Below are 24,045 nucleotides of genomic sequence, written 5' to 3'. Positions count from 1 at the left end.
TCCAACGGGCTGCTCTTCTTGCAAGCAGTGGACAAAGCAGGCGGCTGCCAAACGACCTTATAAGGGAGCACTGCACAACTTTAAATGAGCATGTTCTCTAATTGATCAGCAACGTAACGAAACAACGTTAACCAGGACAACTTTAAGTGAGGAGTTACTGTATCCTTTTTGAGATGTGATGACCACATCTGCACGCAGTATCCAAGATGTGGGCGTACCATGGATTAGAGGCAATATATGATATATGATATGAGGCACCTCACAGTATCAGCCCCTAAATGTCTCCAAGATACCATAGGCTTTGCGGTGTGCTTGGGAGATCACAAAACAAATATAAATGATGATGATCAAATATTATAATTTAATTTCTGATCTGTAATAAGTCTTAACTTCATTAAACTGATTACATTTTGGTAAAATCCCAGTTAGCATCCCTGTTTACTTTATTTCCTGTTCATACCACAATTTAAATTGATTAAAAAAAACCTTTAATATTATTATTCAAAATTTATAAATAAAAGTCAGACACGTCAGGCCTTAAGTATAATGTATCAGGTCTAATCACTTTCACTGATATGTGGAGGATCCACAAAAGTAGCTCCCAGTAATACCAAAGACAGTAACCTCCTGATACACCAATACAAATATAACCTCCAATGGTATATTTCACTCTCCTCTTACAAGTTCTCAGAAATCAACTGTTGTCCCACAAATGTTTGCTTCCTAACACATGGTAAATTATATAAACAACACTGCATGCGAACATGAAAAATTACTATTTTTCACCTTCATAGAGAACTTGAAATCAACCTAATCTTGTTAAGAATGTGTAAAAAAGCCCTCCATGTTAAAAAATGCTGGGGATTTAACTAAAGCAAAGGAAAGAGTTAAGCATCACAACACTTTGTTTTTAAACTTCTCCCTTGTTATGGGTTCTGCAGCACAGAGAACCTCGCCTGCAGATACGTACACAGGTGCTTTACTTTAAGCACGCGAGTAGTCTCATTGAATTTAACAGGACTAACCGTGCAAGTAAAACTAATCAGGTGTCTAGATGTTTGAGTAGTGGGACGTTATTATATAATACAAGTCACTGGTCCAAGGCGACCTTTAAAATACCTATTCAAAATAGACATAGGCCCCAATCCTGCAAGCAACATTAACTTTAGAGGGACTGCCCCACAGCCACAGTAATCTGCCCCTGTACCATCAACTAAAGGATCCAAGCCAAAGTTGGGAAGAGAAGCAACACACTGACAGTGATGAGTCTGGTGGCACCTTAAAGACTAACAGATTTATTTGGGCATAAGCTTTCGTGGGTAAAAATCTTCAGCTCTGAAGAAGTGAGGTTTTTACCCACGAAAGCTTATGCCCAAATAAATCTGTTAGTCTTTAAGGTGCCACCAGACTCCTTATTGTTTTTGTAGATACAGACTAACACGGTTACCCCCTGATACTTGACGCTGAAAGTGGTGTTCAGCATAGCACATAGTACCACATGAGACACACCTTAGACAAGCAGAGCAATTTAGAAATAAACTACTGAATTCCAGGAACATCACTGCTTCATGTCGACCATGAGGGGCTTTCCACACCATGGGGTGGAAACAAAATGCACTTCAGTTAGTGGAGGAACTCCACTCATTGAATGGGCTTTGAATTGGGCTGTTCATGTATTATCATCTAAAAAAGGACTTCATGTCTTTCACATCCAGCAACTCCCATTTCCACCACAGCTGCAATGCTAATGCAGTGCCCCAAACATTCTAAATGATGTCACTATCACCTCACATTTGCCACTGGGGCACGGAAATGACAAGAGGCCATAGAATCTCACCTTTGTTTGTTTGTTCCCTTTTTTGTTTCATTATACATAGAGAGAATGTTTTTCTTCATTATTTTATTTACATTTGAGGTATAACATTAAAAATCTCTCTCATACTTTGGAAGAACTTGCACATTTTTTTTAAAAAAAAGAGAGACTGCATCACCACTCCTATAGTCTGCCTCTACATTCTTCTGTGTTTCTCTAGTAACTGTGCCATGACAGGATGGAACATGCTGGAAAGAAATAGCTGCAATGTCTGGGTTGCAGATGCTGCAGGAAAATGTTTGGATTTTAACTATATGTATCTTTTCTCCAATGAAAACAAGAACATCCAGGATCTGTAGCCATCTAGCCCTGCATGGTTTTTTTTAAATGAACCAAAGTGTCCCAATTTAAAGACACACAAAGAAAGCAAAACAAATTCAGTGTATTTCATTAGAGGTGCTTGAGAGAATTTTTTGTCAATCGTACTTTAGATTTCAAAATCCTGTAGGAAATCACCTACAGGATTTCCCATATTTTTGTTACAATAAATAGATTTTTTTTAAAGATTACACATCTCAGGAGAAAAACAAACAACTACCACCACAAAACTTAAGTTTTTACCCATAAACCAGTACCAGGTTTTGAATACCAAAGCTTAGACGACTTGACTAGACAATTACTCGACACAGACTACTGAAGTGACCCTTTGATTTTAACAGAAAGGGACTCAATGGACCCTATTTTAACTAGTGCTCATGCTGCATTCACAAAGCCATGCAAAACAGATTCTAGAAAATCTGGGGTCTCCTAGAACTGCACAGTTGTCACCATACTGCACATCATAGCCATTTAGAACTCTGATCATCTCATTCCCGAAGCACTGGTTGGCTATGACTTGAGCTAAAAGAGAATCCCCATTATCTATAAGTCGGCTTGGAAGGACTAGATTTTTAAATTGATAAATGTGGATTTCACCATACACAGACAAACTGATGAAAAAAATATTTCCAGCGATGATCAGTGAAATTTACCTACAGGCAAAATAAGGAATATGGTGCTTGAGTTTGATTTAAGGCTATTTAATTTGTATATTTTGACATATGATGTTGACAATTTGTGTTTTAACGGTTATAAAGCTTTAACGTTTTGTATCTCAACATCTGCTGTCATTAAATAAATATTCTCTGCCCCCCCACTGTCTGAACCTCCATAATTTCCTGCAACTGTGAAAACTGTAATTGATAAAAATTAAAAAATGCTTAAAACCCATAATTTTGTGCAACTGTGAAAATCTGACTAGATAAACAGAGAAAAAAATGCTTAAAAATAAACATTGATATTATCCATCTTAATTATAAAAAAATCAAATTCTGCCAAGCCTATCCGTCAGCAGTATAAGGCCAGTGACATACAGTTAAGCAGGTCCAATTCCATCCAGTAGAGGGCACTATTAGACACATTCCCTAGCCAGTTCATGACAAGCTCTCATGCATGCAACAGCTTTACAAAAATCAAAGAGCGCCAACATGCCTCATGTTAATACCACAACCAAAAAAAAAAAAAACCCAATACCCTCTGTACCAAGCATACAAAGGAGGTATTAAATAAGGCTACAAAACATTGTCTCTATTTTCTTGTGGCCTCAGAGATTTTTATTTTGTACATGTCCTGCCCACTAGCATACTGGTCTAATATCATATGCTACCACATGAGGGCTGCATATCAGGGCTCTGTACTGGCAGGGTACTCAGAGCATTCAGACCCCAGGAGAGGGAGTGTTTTTCATAACTCTATAGAAGATGCAGACACTGGTGCTAAGAAGCTCCCAAGGGATCTGCTGCTAGCCCTCCTTGTCAGAGGCAAGGTCGCCATGACAAAGGCCTTTGAAGGAAAGTGGTGCAGGAGGAAAAAAAGTGAGGGGAAACTTTCGGGCTCCATGGACCCACCCTATGCCAGGTAGAAAACAGATCTTAATGCTGCACTCACAATAATTTTCCAGCACAGGCAGAAGTTACCGTAGACCTGGGATTGGGATTAAGGGGCAGAAAAACATGAAGAGAACTGCACTGAAATCAACGGGGAAAAGATCGTGCAGCTATGCAATGCAGCAAACTAAAACATACTCCTCTCTCAACCACGGGAAACAATCCAGGATGATGCTGATCCTGATGAGGAAACTTTCTCTGTAGCAAGTAGTTCCAACACTACTCCCAGCCACATTATTACCAAGCATGTAGAAAGTGGAGTAGGGAAAATAGAAGAGAATACACAAGAGCACCCCAGTCTACCACCCCTTCCTCATGCTCTTGGGAAAGCTCTAATCACTTGAAGAGCCCTCCTTCATTTTACATATCATGTAAGCCTCATTGTAGTAAGGCTGAGTTCTATTTGAAGAATATATAGCTAGTTTGGAAGTTTCCTGGTTTAATAATAATTCTTTACATTTCTGTAGCATCATCATCCCAAGAGGTCCCAGTGAGAATGGTCCACTCTCTCAGGGATGAGAGAAAGTAACAGAAAAGGCGTTAAATCTCAGCTGGAAGGAAGAGAAGGTGGCAGAAAGGAATCAGAGGCAATATGTTAGGGCTGCAGCTGGTTGTCTCTCCTAAATTTACCAGGCCAGCAACCAACACAACATGGTCTCCTATAAAAAAAATCCTAAACTCGAGTTCTGTGATTGGCAGTCAGAAAGCAGGGAGCTCCTTATGGAAAGGAGACTGAAACTCCAACTTTCTGAAAGCCAGGAATCTGGGTGAAAGACAGCCAGAGATTTTCTAGTATCTAGTTTAGTGTGTCATGTATAGAAGCCAGTTACGCCACTCTGTTATTTTACAAGATGCTTATTTAGTAAATATCCAGATCCATTTTGGAGATGTCATTTCCTTCCTTTGGCTGACATTTATCATTACAATCCCAAAGTGCTACACTTGCTGTCTACCTGCTGAAATGCAGCAAACTTCTGAGATGAGAAGGTAGCATAAAGCATAAGAGAAGAGAGAGGGGACACCTATTGGCCATACTAGTATTGCTGTCCCTGCCCAAGACCTCACTATGCTCCCTCTCTTTCCAGCTTCAAGTTTGTGATGTGGAATCAGGTGGCAGTGCCAAGCCACCTACAGCCCCTCTGTGCCTCCTCTGCTCCCAGCATCAGGTCCCCAGCATGGCAGTTACTAGCTCTGGATCTCCCTGTGCTGAGACTCCCCCCAGTTTTCCAGCAGGGTACCTCTCGGTAGCAGGCACTGTCTCCAGCCAGGGGCTTTCATCTCATCTCCCCTTTTCCCCCCAGCCCTGGGTTTCATTGCACCCCATGACTTCCCATCCCTGCCTCCCAGTGTGGTACCTGTTGGCAGTGCTTGTACTGCTGCCCCCGCTGCTGTTTCTCCTCACCCGGCTCAGCCTTCGCATTGGCTTTCGATCCTGCAGTCCAGGGCTTGGTAACAAGGGGAAGGTCGAGGCATAGCCATGCTCACACTCTGCACAAAAATCAACAGATGAGAGAAACCAGTGAAGAAAGGTTCATTTACTTGAATCCAATGACCTAAGGAAGGAAGGCCAGAGGCATGAAATAACCCAGTGCGGGGGGTGGGGGAACGAGTGATCTGCTATAAGCAGGAGGGAGGCAGAACTCTGTGGGAGAAAGGGGTTAGAGCCATGTCATCATGGGAGATGGGGACTATTAACCCAGTACCAGGGGAGAAGGTTTAAGCCCCTGTAAACCTTGGGGAGAGAACCCCAGATCCCAGAAAACACTGAAAGCTGACATAGTGGCCTGGGCATCTTGGTTCTCTGGTCCTCGCTCAAGCTGTGTGACCTGGACACAGTGTAAAATAGGCATTTCCCATTGTGTTTTCAGGCTCTCGGCAGCCCCAGACCTTCCCCCTCTCTCTCTGTGGAAAGCTCACCCCGATCCCCAAGAACCATTCACACCAATCTCAACCCCTTCAATTGTCTCTCTCTCCCCCCAATCTTCCCCCTCTGCAGGGATCTCCACCCCCAACATCCATGGAAGCCCCTCACCCCTATCCCCACCTCTTCAATCTCCCTTCCTCTATGGGGATCTCTCACCACCAACCCCCAGGGTGCTTCCCCTCCATACATGGGATTCTCTCACCACAACCCTCCCTCCCTTCTCACCCCAACCCCACTCCTTCCATGGGGAGCTGTCACCCCAGCATCCCTCCCCCCATTACCTCTCTCCCTTCGCTCCAGATACTCTGCCGCCTCCAGCAGCCGCTGGATGTTGATCATCTGCACCCGCTCCATGGCCCCCAGGTAGGTGGCTTGGGCCGGGGGGTTGCAGCCACTGAACCACCACACCCCAAACCCCCACCTGAGGCAGCAGGAGCTGCCAAGGGGAGCGGTGACAGAGCTCCTTCTCTCCCCGAGATCTGGACTCTTCACATCAATGACAGCGTCCCCCGGATGCGTCTCCTCCAGGGAGGGAAGGATGGGGGAGCCACACAGGATTGGGGCTGCAGTCCCGTCTCCTGCTGCCTCCAGAGATCCACTGGGGCAGGAATAACGGGTAACAATAGAGAATCAAACAGCCAGATACCCCTAGTCCTACCCCTGCCCCTCCCCCCACACACTGCCCCACACGCTGCCCCTCCCCCCACTCCTAACCCTGCCTCACACCCACTCTCTGCCCTCCCTAGCCCTGCTCCTGCCCCACACTCTGCCCCCTTTCTAGTCTTGGTCCTGCCCCCGCCCCGGTGCTGCGCCTACATCGCTGCGCCAAGCCCTCGCCCTGACCCGTCCCCTCGGCGCCCCACAGCAGAGCCCGGCAGCGGCGTTCAGCAGCCCCTCACAGTTTGTTTACCTCCGGCGAGCGGCCACGGGAGGGGGAGGGGACACACGGCCGCCGCTGCCCCACAGCCGCCTGGGAAATGTAGTTCCCGGCCGCCTCCTCCCCGCGGGAGAAGGCGCCGCGATGCATTGTGGGAAAGCGTATCTCTTCTCTCCCCCCCCCCCTTTCGGGGCGGAGTCAAGCCGCGCGGGCGGCCGTTGGCCGGGCTGCACGTTCCCGCGCCTGCCGAGGGGAGGCTGGCGCGCGCTGCCCCTTACCGGCCATCACGTGCTTTAATCCCAGGTGAGTCTGGTGCCAGTGAAAGGGGCCAGCCCCGGCAGGGCCACCCCACGGACGGGCCTCAGGCAGCCCCGCTTCGAGGCGGGTGAGAAGGTAACCTCCGCCGGGGCCTGCGCGCTGCCGACGCCCTCAACAGGGGTGACAGCAGCCAGGGTCTCATGCGGTTTTATAGCCGGGATATCTATGTACCTATCTCACAGAGCGGGAAGGGCCCCTGAAAGGTCCTTCCTGCTCCCCATGTTGCATTGGTTAGGTGCCTCGGTGCGCTAGGGGCTGTGCGCAGAAGGGCGGTGCTGACTCTGGCCGGGTGGCCCGGTTTTCTTAAAGCATCAGCTCCCGGAGTCCGGGGATTACGTGAGACTCGCAACTTGCCTTTTTTTAATTTAAAATATAAAAGCATCTAGCCCTTCTGAAGGAGGAGGAAGAGAAGAGTTTGAAAATGGGCCCCCCTTAAAGCTCAAAAGCGAAAAGGCAAATAAATCCCCCCCCCCCCCGTTATTTTTTAAAACATTTGTGATTTTGAATCAAGTCTCATGGCGGTGGGGGGTCTGGTGCATGAATGGAGTTGGCAGTACAGCATACACCAAGGAAGAGATCTTCCATCCCTTTAGCATCGGAGGAGTTAGTCCAGGGGTCAGCAACGTTTGGCACGCGGCTCGCCAGGGTAAGCACCTTAGCGGGCCGGGCCAGTTTATTTACCTGCTGACGCGGCAGGTTCGGCCGATCGCAGCCCCCACTGGCTGCGGTTCGCCGTCCCGGGCCATTGGGGGTGGCGGGAAGCCGCGGCCAGCACATCCCTCGCCCACGCCTTTTCCCGCCGCCCCCATTGGCCCCGGCCAGTGGGGGCCGCGATCGACCGAACTTGCCGCGTCAGCAGGTAAATAAACTGGCCCGGCCCGCTAGGGTGCTTACCCTGGCGAGCCACGTGCCAAACATTGCCGACCCCGGGTTAGTCTGTATCCACAAAAACAGTGAGGAGTCCAGTGGCATCCGAAGAAGTGGGTTTTTTACCCACGAAAGCTTATGACCAAATAAATTCATCCCTTTAGCATATATTCTAAATAGACAAAAGGGCCACAGGGTAGGAGAAGGGATGTACAGATGGGAAATGGAGGCTCAAAGAGTATAGGGTATGTCTACACTACGAAATTAGGTCGATTTAATATAAGTCAATTTTTTAGAAATCGATTTGATACAGTCGATTGTGTGTGTCCCCACTTAAGACCATTAAGTCGGCGGAGTGCGTCCACAGTACCGAGACTAGCGTTGACTTTCGGAGATTCAGTCCTGCCTGGAATATCAGGCAAGCCTACCAAAGAACTAGAGAGGCAAATGATGAACATTTTGCTAACTATGATGAACTGCATGCCATTCTGGGGGGTGCCCCTACAACAACCCCACCCCTGTGCTTCCCTCCTTCCCCACCCCTCCCGGGCTACCTTGACAGTTATCCCCCCATTTGTGTGATGAATTAATAAAGAATGCATGAATTTGAAACAATGACTTTATTGCCTCTGCAAGTGGAGATCAAAGGGGGAGGGGAGGGCAGTTGGCTTACAGGGAAGTAGAGTGAACTAAGGGGGTGGGTTTTCATCAAGAAGGAACAGATCTTTCACACCGTAGCCTGGCCAGTCATGAAACTGGTTTTCAAAGCTTCTCTGATGCGCAGCACACCCTGCTGCGCTCTTCTAACCGCCCTGGTGTCTGGCTGCACTTAATCATTTAGTCTTTTAGAGCGGAGTTCTGATAGCAGGGATTCATCTCTCCATACAGCGATCAGATCCAGTACCTCCCGTTCAGTCCATGCTGGAGCTCTTTTGCAGTTCTGGGACTCCATGGTCACCTGTGGTGATGAGTTCTGCATGGTCACCTGTGCTGATCAGCTCGCCACGGTGGCCAAACAAGAAATGAAATTCGAAAGTTCGCGGGCTTTTCCTGTCTTCCTGGCCAGTGCATCTGAGTTGAGAGTGCTGTCCAGAGCGGTCACAATGGAGCACTCTGGGATAGCTCCCGGAGGCCTATACTGTTGAATAGCATCCACACTACCCCCAAATTCGACCCAGAAGGGTTGATTTCCGCGCTAATCCCCTCATCGGGGAGGAGTACAGAAATCGATTTTAAGAGCCAAGTCGACAAAAATGGCTTCGTCGTGTGGATGGGTGCAGGGTTAAATCGATCTAACGCTGCTAAATTCGACCTAAACTCGTAGTGTAGACCAGGGCTAAGACTCTGATCCTACAAACTGCTCTGAATGGGCAGAGCCTAGTAGGGATCCACGCAGACACAGGGTTATGCTGAAACGAAGCAGCTTGCAAGATAGAGGCTTACACGACACGTCACACAGGGAGCCTCTGTTAGAGCAAGGAACTGAACATAGTCAAATTTCCCAATGCACAAGAAGAGCTAAGAATCACCAATTCATTTCACATAGGCCACATGACAAACACTAGACAGAAGTGACTTTCAGGCAACCGTGTCCCTGCCTTTAAAAATACTCCAAGTGTTGCACATTCGTAGGCCAATTGCTATAATACCACTAAAGCAGAGTGTACAAAGTGGGTTCAGAATGCTACTAAATCAGAATGGTAGCATTTTACATCTGCTTTGGACAGCTCTGAAATACTACAAGGTACAAGACAATGAAGAATCAGGCCTAGAGTGGTTGATCTAGTATTTTATAAGAGGAATTTAGATCTGAACCAAAGATGCAGGACCCTGTTAGGGTTGTTGTTGGTGGTGTTTTTTAATAGCCCTTTTCTTCATACCCTTTAGTTTCCCTGCTACTTAGATACAGAACAGGTTTAGCCCACGTGTCTGTGTGTCAGGATATCAGGGTTCTAGCCACAGCTCTGATACGACTGGCTTGCTGCATGACATTGGTAAACTAGTTGCTCCGTCCCTCATTCCCATTTGTAAAATAGGCAAGGGCCCTTACCTACCACGTAGAGCTCTGAGAGGCTTAGTTCTTTGATGTGTGTAAAGTTCTTTGAGATCCATGTATAAAAGGTGACACGGAAGAACAAAGTAGCACTACATAATGATATTGCAGTGTTTTGTACATTTGAAGCGCTATATAAATTAGAGAATTTTTTCACTTCAAGGTCCCAGAAACAAAGACAAGGTTTTCATCTCAAGGCCAAAAGACAAAAAACATCAAGACACTTGATCACGGCCTTGGATAGACCAAGAGACTACCTACACTTGACCAGAGCTACAGACCACGGAGAGAGTCACTGCTGCACAGGCTCTGCAGCCCATTCTCAATTCTACTCAGTGCACTTAAAAATATATATTGTAGTGTTTCCTTTTCTGTAAACAGTGACAAACGATCATGGTAAGTGTGCAGGACTTGAAACTCTGTCAGCATCTTTTAAGGTTACTATGGCGGAGCTTGAAACCTGCTAATGACTGAACGTGTGACACCAGCCTTAGAAGTTGAACAAAGACCCAAAATGAGAGACATGGCACAGAGCAGATGCAGTATTGCCAACCCCAAATGTCCAAAAGTCATCACTCTGACACTCCCCCCCCCCATTAGAATGGTGTAAAAATTGTGTTGTTTTTTAACGACTTGTTTTCATTTGCTTTCTGCGTCTTTAGGATGCATCTAAGTTACATTTTCAAGCTTTCCTCCACAACCAGGAGGCCTTTCATTTTTTAAATGAAAGCTGAGATTCTCACATCATCACCTGACTCCAGGAGCTGGGGCTATAACAAAAACAGCAAATATCATGAGAGTTAGCAAAATGTTCTTCACCCATCAACATTCCTGAGCTAGGCAGTGCCACTTTTTACTTATCATATTGCTCCCTTCTAAATCTATAACCTCCAAATAAGTCTAGCAAAATCTAAAGGGGAAAAGGGCTCTGTTGTTTCTCTGTTAAATGTCTTTGAAATAGTTTTTGCCTCAGGTCAAATGTAGTATCAATTCAATATCTTATAGGGTCCCTCCATCAGGTGATTAGATCCTCACAAGCGTATGACCTCAATGATCTAACTCTTTATTATGGTCTTGTACTATGATCCTCTACTGCATGACCAAACCTGCATATAGTGGGGGGGGAGGGGAGCTAGATAAGATTTTAAAAAATCTGGACTTTTTAAATAATATTACTCTTTTTTTAAAAGTATCTCACTGTATCAAATAATTCAGCATCTTGATTCTTGGTTGTCTAAACATTTCTAGGAGAATTTTTCCCATACTATTTTGCATTGGTTTAGTGCCCTCAGAGCTCCTCTGATCACCACTTCAGCTGGTCACTGGTAGGACCCTTAAGAAACAAATAACATGCCCAGTTTCACCTTCTGTGGCCCTGATCCTGAAATCTGTTCCATTAATCTGGATTCCTATATCCATGCAAAATTCATTAGGGTTCCATACAAGTGCAGGAGTCGTCCTACACTGGTCTGATTGCAGGACTCAGGCCTTTATCATCATTCACGCTGAGCAGCTTTTCAGATTGCCCAAGGTGGGACTTACAGTGCCTCTAAGAGGACATTGTTGAATTAAAATGGGGAGCCAGTGGTGGGTTGCAAAGAGGGTGGTGTGGCATGTGTGGACACAACTTCTCTCTCAATCACCTGAAATCCATGTTCCATAAAGTGGGAGCAAAGACAAAATAAGAGAAACAAAAGAGTGCAGTAGTGTCATGAGACAGTATTTCTAATGCTAATAACTTAAAATTAACCTGAGAGAGAGACCACAGAAGATCTGTGCACGGTAAAGGTAAATTTGGGGCTAAAAACGCAGGACATCCTTCAGAATGAGGAGCATTCGAGAAGTATGCAAGCTGTGTTACAGCAGCATTTGAAGAGTATTTCAGCTGTCATCTCAAGCCTCTACCGTGGGTAGGGTCAGTCTGCAAAATGCCAGATATGTACAAGATGGAGACAAATGTGGGTGGAAATGAATGACAAGAGGCAGCTTCCTTGAGAGGGTTAGGGCTGCTTGATGTCATATACATTGATACCAACTAAAAATCCAAAGTCAAATTAAAATGTAGTCAAGCAGTACACATGCAAAGCTGGGGAGGGGAAGAGGAAAGGGTATTTTAGGGGACAGTGAGATCATTTAATTTAGTGGCTCAGGATGATCTATAAGTACAGTTTTCTAGTTATAAGTGCTTGCTGCTTGGCATCTCCTCTGGCAGCTGTGATTCACTTTCATTGTGTTCTGCAGCTTCACCCTTTAGAAAGGGGTTTTTTTACAATATATTAAATGGCACTTCGGCAGCCCTCCACTTCCAGCCTTAATAATGGATTTGTTCATCTCCCTGATGGCCTTTCCCTCCTCCTTAGCAACAATTTAAATCCAAGAAGAAATCTGCAGTGCAGGAATCAGTTAATATTTACATCTGAAATGCTGCCTTACTATTTTAATCAAGTAGAATAGATGTAGTTTATAATAATAATACTTAATACTTTGACCTAATGTAGCACCTTCCATGAGGGAATCTCTTAGTGCTTTACACTAAGTAATTAATTAAGCTTCAAAAGATCCCATGGCTTTAGTTTTTTCTCCCCATTTTACAGATGGGTAAACTGAGGCACGGAAGGGTTACATGATTTATTCAAGGTCACACACTCAGCCAGTAGTGGAATCAGGAATAAAACTCATGAACCTTGATACCCGATCCCTGGCTCTAACCACTAGAGACCAGGCCCTAGAAAATACAGTACTTTGCAAACCTGAAATAAATCTTAAACATGGGCTATTATTTTTTGGTTAAAATCAATTGGTGTTCCATCCCTGCCCTGAATGTTTTTTTAGTTTATTAACCCCTTCTCTCCCCATAGTTACTGCAATCTCCAGAAAGACCACAGAAATGGCAACATTATATATGTACATCTCTCATTTGCCATAGCTGACATACAACAACTATTCCTTTGTATTTTAACAATTCATATTCTGCAGGGGTAAAGGGGTAATATCTGGAGCTCCTAACAATCCTCTGCAATTTTTAATCCTGCCTTTGCAGCATTATATTAGAACCACCACCCTTGTGACCAAGGAGGAGTGGACAGGATCCAGAAGGGTCACCGGTGATCAATAGGGCTTGAACACAAAATATTTGAAGGGCTTAACTCTAGCACTTACAGCTCTTGGTGGCCTGCGGAACAAGAGGCCAGGAGGACTAACATCCAATTCTCCTGCATGCCAATGAGGATCATAACTACAAAGTCACCACTCTTTTATTGATAGCTTTGAACACTGCATAAGGCAGAATTTCTCTCACTTGACTGGAGGACTTTCCAAGCACAGCCTGCCACCTGCACCCCTCTAGTTGTTGCAATGCATTCAATAAAGGACTTACGGTGCACTTAAAATATGGTTTGTGTTTCCACTCTTGCAAGGCATGACACAAACACCTTCACCTGTACCAAATCTGTTTGAACCCCCTCTCAGAAGAGGATTGAGTCTCCTCTGAGTTACACTACTTGTGATACTCTGTCCCTCCAACAGGCTGCAGTTGTAAAGAGATTAAAAAAACAACGCTGTTGGACCTAAACATGAAATCTAATTCTGTTCATCTTGACTGGAAAAGGCAGAAAGGCTCAGCTCCTCAAAGGTTGATTTCTGTGGAAGTTAGGAGCCTAAATACCTTTGAGGATCCAGGCCAAAGTGTCAATAGGACATCTCACAGCAGGTCAGTAAGTAAACCCCCAAAGCCAGATATGTTTTTCAGCTGCCACTTTCAGGTAGATTGGAGAAGGATGCTTTGCTTTCAGACTTGCACTCCTCCACAGGTTATTCTAATCCAAGTTGAGTCCATGACTCACCTCATGACTTTGGTCAAGTCACTTGATTGACTTGTGCCTTGATTGATCCAACTGCAAAGCTAGGTAAGAGCAGGATCTTGCTTAAAAAAGGATGTTATATCCAAGAAGAGAAAGCCTAACGTAAGATGCAAGGAAGCTAACCTCTCTGAATATGGATAAATAAGGCATTTCTTTAGAGGTTCTCAAAATGCTTTACCATTGAGAAGTATGATCAATTTGCAGTGGTCTTCTTGGTTTAGGATTTTACCTTTGAGTGCCCTGTTGTATTTCTCCTGCTGTAGCCTCCTCGTGAACTTTGTTACAAGGCCCGGGCAGAGTGAGGCACAGTAATCCAACCTGGAGGTGACCAATGCATAAATCACTGTGGCCAGATCAAAATCTGGGAGGAATGGATGGAGACTCCTTGCTAGCTGGCTGGAAGAAAAGCTCTATATTACTCAATTGACTATATTGCTTTAAGTTCTAAGACCACATCCACTGCCCTTGATCCATGTGTAAAGCTCTCATTGATTCAATGGGAGTTGTGCTCACAGTGAAGTTAAAAATTCTGTCTTTGCTAAGTACAGCTTGGCAATACATATTTGCATTGTTACCTCTGTATGATAAAAAGAGTAACAGCCAGTGGGAGGAGTTGCATTAAAAAGATGGTGTTGATTCACCTTCAAGGATCAATTTTCCTCTACCTTAGAAATTACTGTTCAATAGCTAGGGACAATTCTAAAGTCACTCGTTAGCCATTCCCAGCATGCAAGGTCAGTAAACATAGCTAGCAACTGAAAGCCAGGCTTATAGTAAGTTGTAGTTATTTTCTGCCAGAGGGTAAAGTCAACTGTCCCATGACTGAATACCTCTGCTAGGCATCCAAACAAGGACATCAGTGTCCCAAAAAAGTCTTCACTTGCACTCAAGCCTTTGAAAAGAAGCTGGGCAACAGGTAGCCATTTGTGTAATAAGCATAGTACATACTGTGTTCTGTACCTATTACATCTGTGGACATTACATCAAATGAGGTCAGTGCATGCTTGTGCGACTGCTATCGACATCAGGAGGAGTCCCATGTGTACATGCTAGTGCAGAGCTGGGCCCATGTTGTTGAACACAGATCATTTTAATTCACTCTACGTCCTTCTAACGGTCTTTTTATTCCACAATCCAGAGCAGTTATTGCCTCAATCCTTCAGCCACTTTTGGGTGCTGCAATTTATTTCCAATTATCATTGTCTTTGACGTAGAGTTCCAGAGTTTACAACAGGGGTCAGCAACCTTTCAGAAATGTTGTGCTGAGTCTTCATTTATTCACTCTAATTTAAGGTTTTGCGTGCCAGTAATACATTTTAATGTTTTTAGAAGGTCTCTTTCTATAAGTCTCTAATATATAACTAAACTATTGTTGTATGTAAAGTAAATACGGTTTTTAAAATGTTTAAGAAGCTTCATTTAAAATTAAAATGCAGAGCCCCCCGGACCGGTGGGCAGGACTCGGGCAATGTGAGTGCCACTGAAAATCAGCTTGTGTGCCGCCTTCGACACCCGTGCCATAGGTTGCCTGCCCCTGGTTTACAATATGCCAACAGGATTACCCTCAGAGACCTTTGATTTCTGAAAATAGCCATTGGCATTTTTCACAGGAGGTTTCTGCCTCTTTCAAACCGGGGTTAACTTTCTAGGAACAGGTCATCTTGAAACCCATACCAGGATGTGTTGGTCCTGAGTTTTTGGTGGTGGTGTAGCGAGAACTATGCCAAACAGCCAGTCAGCAGTGCGACTCATTTCCCGAAGCCCAGTTGGAAAAATAACAGCTCAATTATATTCACTAGTTCAAATACAAAAACAACAAGGAGTCTGGTGGCACCTTAAAGACTAACAGATTTATTTGGGCATAAGCTTTCGTGGGTAAAAACCTCACGTCTTCAGATGCATCTTGATCCATCAAGATGCATCTGAAGAAGTGAGGTTTTTACCCACGAAAGCTTATGCCCAAATAAATCTGTTAGTCTTTAAGGTGCCACCAGACTCCTTGTTGTTTTTGTAGATACAGACTAACACAGCTACCTCCTGATAGTTCAAATACAGTGTTTTAAATGGATAAACAGATCTTTCTAATGAAGCAATAGCACACACTGACATGGCTGCCTCATGCTCATTGTTTTGTGGAGAGTTAAGATCTCTGATAAGGTAAAGTGAATTTAACCACTGTAAGGGATTTTAATGCTGGTGACAGGTGCTGGACTGTGGAGCTCTCTGGTTAGCCCCAGGACATGTGCTGCTCAGGTAGTGGTGATGCCAACATCTCTATACTGCTCCATGGACACTTCATCTCTGACCTGGAAGGATCATCAGTAGGAATAAACAGGCAGTACAGTCTCCACGTGGCCCATTTGATCCTTGACTCCTCTGTTTTAATCACAACCATGGTGATGGTGTCTGGGATTATAAACATGTCTAGGGGGAACTGCAGAAAAAACATCAACTCATTTCTCATAGGCCACTAAACTGCTAGCATACTACCAACCTGCCCTACAGGTGAAAGGCTCCATACCCTTGAATTATTAATCCCCTGTGAAGAAAGTTTGTGAGTGTTTTAAATCCATGTAATGATTAGTTAAGCACCAATTAGCTTGGTATGTCAAGCAGGGAACATATGTTGACAGAGAAGAATAGCTGGCAAACTTGATCTTGCTACTGCTGAGGTCATCTTCCTGGCTCGCGCTCTGAGTATGCTACCCTCTATTAAACTCCCTCCATTGGCTTCCCTTCTTCCACTGCAGATGCAAACTTCTTGTCCTTGTCTTATTACTTTCAAAGCCCTTCACAATTTAGTGCCTCTCTTATCTGCCCTGTTATCTTATTGTAAGGTTAACTCCTGCCCTTCACTCTGCCCATGATGCCAGCCTCCATCACCTGCCTCTCCACCTCTCCCACAAGCACCATCACGCTTTCTCCCCTTCCACATGAGGAAAACTCCCAGCAAAATCCATAAAGCCACCACCTTACCCTCCTTCATGCACTCCTCAAAATGCACCTCTGCAATAACGCATAGAGAAAACTGCCACCTGATAACAGCTAGGTAGGTGGGTGAGTTGTGATTACTGCTCCTGACTGGCTAAGAATTCCTATTATTTTTTGTTATCCCATCTCCTTCATTCACTATGGTCTGTTTGTTTGTCTCATCCATCTGCTATGCCTAATCTTTTAGTGGGTGGGCTCTTTTGGGCAGGGACTGTCACTCTATATGTTTGTACAGCACCTAGCACAACGGGGCTATGACCTAGTTGTCCTTTAGAGGCTAGCATAATATAACCATTAAATAATAACAATCTGGTCAAAAAGAGTGGGAGAGGTCCAGTGACATCAGCATAATGCAGGGAAGGGGAGACATGTTGATGTTCATTACCTTGAGTTTTGCTGCAATATCCATCATTAGAATCACAGTTTCTGCACTTTTCACCTATGCTATTGCCGTTTGGTGTGTATAGGCTGTGAAGATACATGAGCAGACATCACCGATGCCTTTGTCAGCTGGTCAGCAAAGGGTGCACAGAGTAATAGTTCCTGCTTTGGCAGGCTAAAGAGCATAGGATCATTTTGGTGCAATAATCTGAGTTGAGACCATAAATCCCTGTCCAATAAGACTGAGAATATACTTTTAGATACATCTCTTCCCGCTACAGCCCTTCTTTAGTATAGTAGGGCCTGTAATGCTGAGAGTTCATCTCCTAATTGAGGTAGCCTTTTTCTTTGTTTGAGAGCAACACACTAACTGCACAATCCAGCTGTATTATGACAGTCGTATTTTGAACTGCAAATAGAATATAGCACAAGGTTGTTGCAGTTCTTGAATAATGAACCATTTGTTGAAAGGGAGTTTAGACCTGAAATTTAAATAGTCTAAATATAAAAAAGTTTTTTGCAAAACCTACTACTAGTAGTAGAAATATTTTCATGATTATTAATATTATGGCAAATTTAAATGAAAACAGAGAGTTTTTTTCCTTTGGTTTTTGGTTTGTGTTTGTTTTTTGTCTGATATAAATATTCCCCATCAGGTTTCCTCCAACCTAAGTCCTCCAGTTTTGTGTCAAGCTGGCGCTTGAGAGAGTGAAACTGACCTGTCCATTTTCATGTTCCCAGCTGAGTGAAATGCAGAAACTAAACAAGGAAATTGATAAGAATTACAAAAAAAATTTTTTTTGGGGGGGGAGAATAAAACCAAAAAAAACACCCCAACAACTGGGTGTTATGAGCCACAAGAGTAAGGAAATCTCTGTTTTAAAAATATGTAATTTTGACAGTGTCCCTTTAAGATAGATCCTGGGTTTTTTGTTATTATTTTTAAAAAAGCAGCAGTAGTAGATTTGATTCCCATAATAGTCATTCTCAGGGTTTTTTACATAAGGAAATTGTAAGGTACCGTGTAGGTTTTCTCTACTCGATATCTAGATTGTTTATATATTCAGGTGTTTTGTCATTTGTAGAGACATATTGCAAAATAATTATTGACATGTAAAGAAATAAGTGATTTTAGCTATTTAAAATATGAATATGCACTTTGTTCTTTCATTTAGTATTAGCAAAACCATATTTTAGCACTTAGAAGCTGCAGCTTTCAATTAATGCCCCCTGTGGCTTTGATAGAAAGGCAGCTTCTCTGAAACATGATCACTTTCTTTTGCAGCTTGTATGGATAAAACTGTGCCTACTAAACAATGGCATCCTATATTAAAAACTGCATGGCAAATGTGCAGCTGCTCAATGACAGCGACCACTAATAAGAGCAGTCTTCTCAACGAAGATATACGGTAATTAATTTGTATAGTGCCATTCACAAGCATTGTAATGGGCTTCACAAAATTAAAACAAACAGAAAGCACAGCAGATTTCGTAAAGAGGGGGGACACTTTAGTTTTGATTCTTAAAGTGATGATCATGTCCAGGTGCAGCACTTGAGTGGGAGCGGGCAACTTTAACCATTATTCCAAGGGCTACTTAGACACCCAAAAACGGTAGTTTTTTTGCCGATAACTTAGAAATTAACTGACAGGAGCACTGTATCTAATTCCTATATAAGGAAAGGAAAATATATACAAACACCAGTTAAAGCCATATTTTAAATTCATATGTAAGTTTAGAACAATCAGGAGATAATATAGCAAGATATTCCCAAGCCTTGAGATATCTGTAGTAATGCGCCAAAACTATCAGAAACCTAAGTTTGATACTTTGTACATTATCTTTAGTAGAGATAAAAATAAATAAAATCTGCTTACTTTCTGTAACAGACACACTCTGTGTTACTGCCATTATATACTCCATTTTAATCAATTGTTTTTCATTCCACTAAAAACATCTTTACTTAATTTTAACATAAGTGATTACGTTTTTTTCCTCTTTTATTAAGAATGGAAATTTATTTATTATTTTGGCATGTATTTTTACCAATCACAGTCATGTATGTGACTCACTAACATTTGATTCCATCATTACTATTAGTATCAGACTTGGAAACATATTTATTTTTGTATGAATTTTAAGTTATTTTCCAGATATAACTACATCTACAATTTGAAAATAAGCAACTGTCTGCACAGTGTCTAAAGTTATGTGTTTACTAGCTAATTTTTTAAAACTGGCACTGCTAAGGTGATTACAAGCTAAATTTACATTTTAGAAGGATGCTATTATTTGATTGTACCACCATTTTAAATAATAAATAACAAAGCACAATATGGTAATAAAAGTAATAATGATAATTACTCCATCCAGGACAGGTTAGGCATTTTAAAACTCACTATTCAAAGAACTGAATTTAAACATAAGATAGAAATAAAATTATGAAATGCACAGACCAGTCAGAAAAATAACAGTACTGTAATCCTTAACGAACTTTGAAAGAATACAGTCACCGAGAATAAATTGCATTGTGCATTTTGACAGGTAGTATCAAGTAACAATAACAATGTGTGTGTGTTGGGTGCGTGTCAGAGAGACTGTGTATGTGAAAGAGAGAGTGGGGGGGATGTGTGCAGATTGTGTACGTGTCTGAGTGTGTCCGCGCACTGTCTCTTTAAGCTGAGTTCTCAGGAGCCTCAAGGCTTGTTCAGTACAGCAGCCCCCCCAACACCCACTCCTGAGCCCCAGGCACCAACCAGCACAGATAGGCTCCCTGTCCCCCCACCCCACTCAGTGGAGACTGGGTACAGGGGAGGGGGACACCGACGCTATACAGCAGATCAGGAGGCAGGCTCCTGGTCAGAGCAGCTTTGCCGGTGCAGCGGCACAAACAGCTTCTGCTCCCGTTTCTGCTGCAGACGGCGCGCAGGAGGGCGGAGGGGAGGGGCAGCATCTTCCCTCCTACTGCAAACTTCACCCAAATGTGGTACGAAATTCAGGGGGAGGGTGGGGCAGGTGCCCCCTCCACCCTCCCTAAATGGCGCTCCTGATCATGTTTGACAAGACAGAGGAAAAGAATCCCACCAGCTGGGTGCTCTATTTTTCTCTCTCTGCAAAAAATCATCAACTAGTTCACTCTCCCCTCCCCCTAAAATACATCCAACGGCAGTACAAGAGCATCGTGCATTTGAGGAAGAAGAACCACTTGCAGGCACACAGGGTGCATACACATGATTTGTTGCACAAGCAGCATAAAAGGACGCAGGCCAGCTGTACCACACAAGGCATTTCGTCACCTGGTTTGTACTAACATAAAGGCCCAAGTAGAGCTTGACGGTCTAACCCGCTGCACAGAACAGGATGGGGCTGGGATACATCTCGGCAGGCACCCATCATTCCCTTGTGATCACAAAGCCAACTTTAACTTAGTGAGCAGTACCATGTCCCGCATTGTCCCTGCCACTTTAAGCAGCGACTGTGACATCTGACTACAGCTCCCAGCAAAAACCACAAGGAGTCCGGTGGCACCTTATGCCCAAAACTCTTTAAGGTGCCACCGGACTCCTTGTTGTTTTTGTGGATACAGACTAACGCAGCTACCCCCGATACTCAACTCCGAACAAGTACCCTGCTCTGCCACTGGTGCCACCCCCTAAGCTCCAGGCTCAGCAACGCGTGACGTCAGGGAGGACACAGGAGCTTCCCATTGGCAGAAAGGCCAGCCTGAACCACGCCTCCTAAGTTCGGTCATGTCCAGTCAGATGAGAGGAGTTTGTCTCCATGTGGAAACCATGTGGCTCCTATTGGGAGGAGGAGCCTAGGATCAACTGATGAGGGGAGCAGGCTGTGTGATACAGGCAGGGAGACAGAGTGCACCTGGGGCGGCAGCAGCAGCAGCAGCAGGATGGATTGTGGCCTCAAAATAAACTTTGGAAAGGGTAGGACAAGAAAGGACACAGTCAAGTAGTTGAGGCTCAATATTTATGTCTTTTTAAAAAATAATAAACCCTCCAGCTTAGAAAAAAATATACACATATATTTCAATGACCCCTAGACTTCGGTGTAGATGAAAACATTTCCCTGGGAGCCCTGCAACCCCAAACATTTGCTGCACTGGGCTAGTGCATCAGGAACAAGCAGTGAAACTGGCCAGCCTCATTTAATGTCCAACCTGAGCAGACAGAGCAAAGAGTGAACCAACCATAGAAAAAAGTGTAAAGGAAACAATTCGCTCTCTTTTCATCATCTGAGGCATTATTGACACACAAAGGGTAGTTGCTTTGGGTTTTCTTAAATCATATGTACGGATTGCAGTTGTAAATACAGAGGGGATGTTTGTGTGTTTTTTTAAAAAAATACTAATTCGATAATGTCCCCTTTAAAAAAAATGGCTCCTGTTTTAAAAAAGTATTTTTTGCAAACTGTTAGCCGCATATTAGGATGTTAAGCAAGTCATTTCCCCATAGCATGCAGAATACATTTAATTCTTTAATGCAGGCTTTATCTGCAGAGATACCTTCTCCCCCCTCCAGAGAGATGTTAGGGATGGAGGTGGGATTTTCTGGCTGCAGTTTAACATTTAATGTTTCAAATGCATAATACTAGATAATTCCTACAGCCCTTCAAGAGATGCACCAGATCTCTTAGCAGACAGTGGCTGTAACAATATTTTGCATGGTATCAGGCCAGAGAAAGAGACAGAGACCAGAGAAGGAATATCATCAGAGGGGAATTCTGTCGCTTCAATTGTATCTCAAGTCCATATTTCTGGATCCTAGCTGCCCAAATGTATTGATCCTTCTTCAGTCTGCGCCTCTCCCATTATGCTTTGACAGTCATAACAAAATGAAGAAGAGGAATAATTAAAACAGGGTCAAAAATAAGCGTCTGGGTGGATATTTAGTGTGTGTTGTAGAGAACTGCATGCAATTTGCCCTGATTCAAAGACTGGGAGGGCAGGTCTGATCCAGTTATTCTAGGTACTTGCACTACCACCCGCGCTAATGAAATGAGGTGACCAATAAAGTGATTAACCTCGCTCTAGCCAAGTCCTTTATAGCGACAACAACCTCGCACGTTTTTCTGCTGGCTACCTGGCTAGTTTTGCTTCTTGCCTACGTGACTGTCCCCATGCGTAGGGAAGAGAGAAAGGAAAACAAGGACGTGTCGCTCAGTTAACTACACGATCCTTCCCCTCTTTGGTGACTCCCCTAAACTGGGGAAACGGCCCTGGATCAATCTAAGACCCCTTGTTTGGGGAGCCGAAACTGCTTTTGTATGCACGTCCCCTCCCCCCCTCTAAGAACTACTTCCATTGATGCCAAGGCATTAGCTCACATTGATTCCATTGATTGATTCCAGCATCAAGCTTCCATTGATTCCAAGGTATTACCCCTCTTCTTAAAAAGCCCTATTACACCATCCTTTTAGGAAACAATTCTCTATTTACACACACACTTCCCCCACTCCACTATAAAAGAGACTGCGATCAACAAAGGCTTGGCTGATTTAATTGCGATTGAAACATAAAAAGATCATTTTCCGGGGGGGAGAGACACTATCTAAGGATTATTTCCCCAAACCAAACAATTCCCCCCCTTAAATACAGATCAACAACTTAATTCGGAAGGGAGCTAAGGTTTGGATGAGGGGTTGTTTTTTTATTGCGGAGGCTGAGACGGTGCATCTGATCATTTATTTTCTTCCTTCGCTGACCTTCAGTGTTGTGAGGCTAGATTAAACACCAGCCAGGCTATTTATTTCCTGCTGTTATTGTCTATTAGTTGTGCTCAGAGACGTTGCAAACGTGTGAATCGTTCTGGATTATTTATTTTTTGCTGACGAGTACACTACCCAAGGTGCTGGCGGTGGAAATCCCTTACTACATATAATTACCCCCCCCCCCCCCCCATTAATTTGTTATTCGGTTCAGACTGCTTTAAAAAATCTGGAAAAGGAAAATAAAAACGTTCGCTTAGCTTTAGGGGAGAGTTGAAATATGCACAAGATATTTAATTAAGCTCTCGAACTGTTCATAATTTGGCTCCCTGCTTGATCATAAAGTTTGCTTCAAACTGGACCCCCCTGTTCAAAGCCTAGTTTAGTCCATTTTTGATGCATTTTACACTCGTCTTTGTACTTATCGGACTATGGTTGGGATGAAAACATGCTTCTCTCGATATATACACACATCATATTGTGGGCCAGTGTTCTTGGGGCTCTTAAAAAACAACTGGAAAAAACCGAACCACCAAATCAACTTTAGCCTAAGCACATGATTGTAAATGAAGAAACTCGGTGCGTTTTTAAATGGTTGCCCCTTCTCCGAATATCACTGTCTGGTTGTCATGAAACTAACAGTCTCGTCTGGCAGTCAGAGCTCAAGCAGCTCTCTCTCTTTGTTACATCTTCATACGCATTTTCTGTTGTCATCAAACATTCCTGCCGGTTTCCTCTTTAAAGAAAAACAGAAAGGGGGAGGGAACCCAACCCAAACTTACTTTTATTCTCCTTCTCGATTTTCTCCAAGTAGCTGGCTGCTTCTAGCAAGATCTGCACATTCTGCAGGAAAGTGTTGATCTTTTCCATGGAGTCCCCACTCCTGTTGAAAATGTCACTGAATGGGCACCTGGACATATCTGCTGCTGGCATTTCTTGCTGCTGACCTAAAGGAGCCAAAACATCACCCTGGCATTTCAGTTCTTTCCTCGGCCGGCCACGTTTCCCCATTGCTTTGGAAATTCAAACTTTACAATTTAAAGCTCTTTCCCCGACTTCTCTTGTTCCTCTGCCCTTGTTGCAGTTTGTGTGTGTGTGTGAGAGAGAGAGATTGAATGAATCAAGGGATCTCCTGACTTCGAGACTCCGCTGTGGTCCTAGTGCTAGTTGAGTTCTAAACAATAAAGGGGAATGGAAAGGGTGACTTGGTTTTATTTTAATTTAAACTGCTCTTCACTCGCCGTTTAAGTTCATGGAA

At 43.9% G+C, this 24,045-nt stretch overlaps 1 protein-coding gene across 2 annotated transcripts in view; it reads right to left on the bottom strand.

The window, feature by feature from the left end:
• The window catches only part of MXI1 (MAX interactor 1, dimerization protein), an 84,203-nt gene extending 60,405 nt beyond the window's left edge, over nt 1–23,798 (bottom strand). Inside the window, exons 1-3 of one of the 2 annotated variants that reach the window (XM_024204646.3) lie at nt 6,633–6,641; nt 6,004–6,320; nt 5,154–5,286 (exon numbers count right to left, since the gene is read on the bottom strand). In XM_024204646.3, coding sequence (XP_024060414.2) covers nt 5,154–5,286; nt 6,004–6,076 — 206 coding nt within the window. In that variant the 5' untranslated portion in view covers nt 6,077–6,320; nt 6,633–6,641. Of the gene's footprint in view, nt 1–5,153; nt 5,287–6,003; nt 6,321–6,632; nt 6,642–23,569 lie in introns of those variants that run through there. The other variant, XM_024204644.3, reaches the window with a different exon arrangement.
• Nucleotides 23,799–24,045: the final 247 nt, after the last annotated feature.

The sequence above is a fragment of the Terrapene carolina genome, unplaced genomic scaffold, assembly GCF_002925995.2.
Source record: "Terrapene carolina triunguis isolate 2854851 unplaced genomic scaffold, T_m_triunguis-2.0 Scaffold95, whole genome shotgun sequence".
Lineage (NCBI taxonomy): Eukaryota > Metazoa > Chordata > Testudines > Emydidae > Terrapene > Terrapene triunguis.
This window is presented reverse-complemented; position numbering and strand designations above follow the sequence as displayed.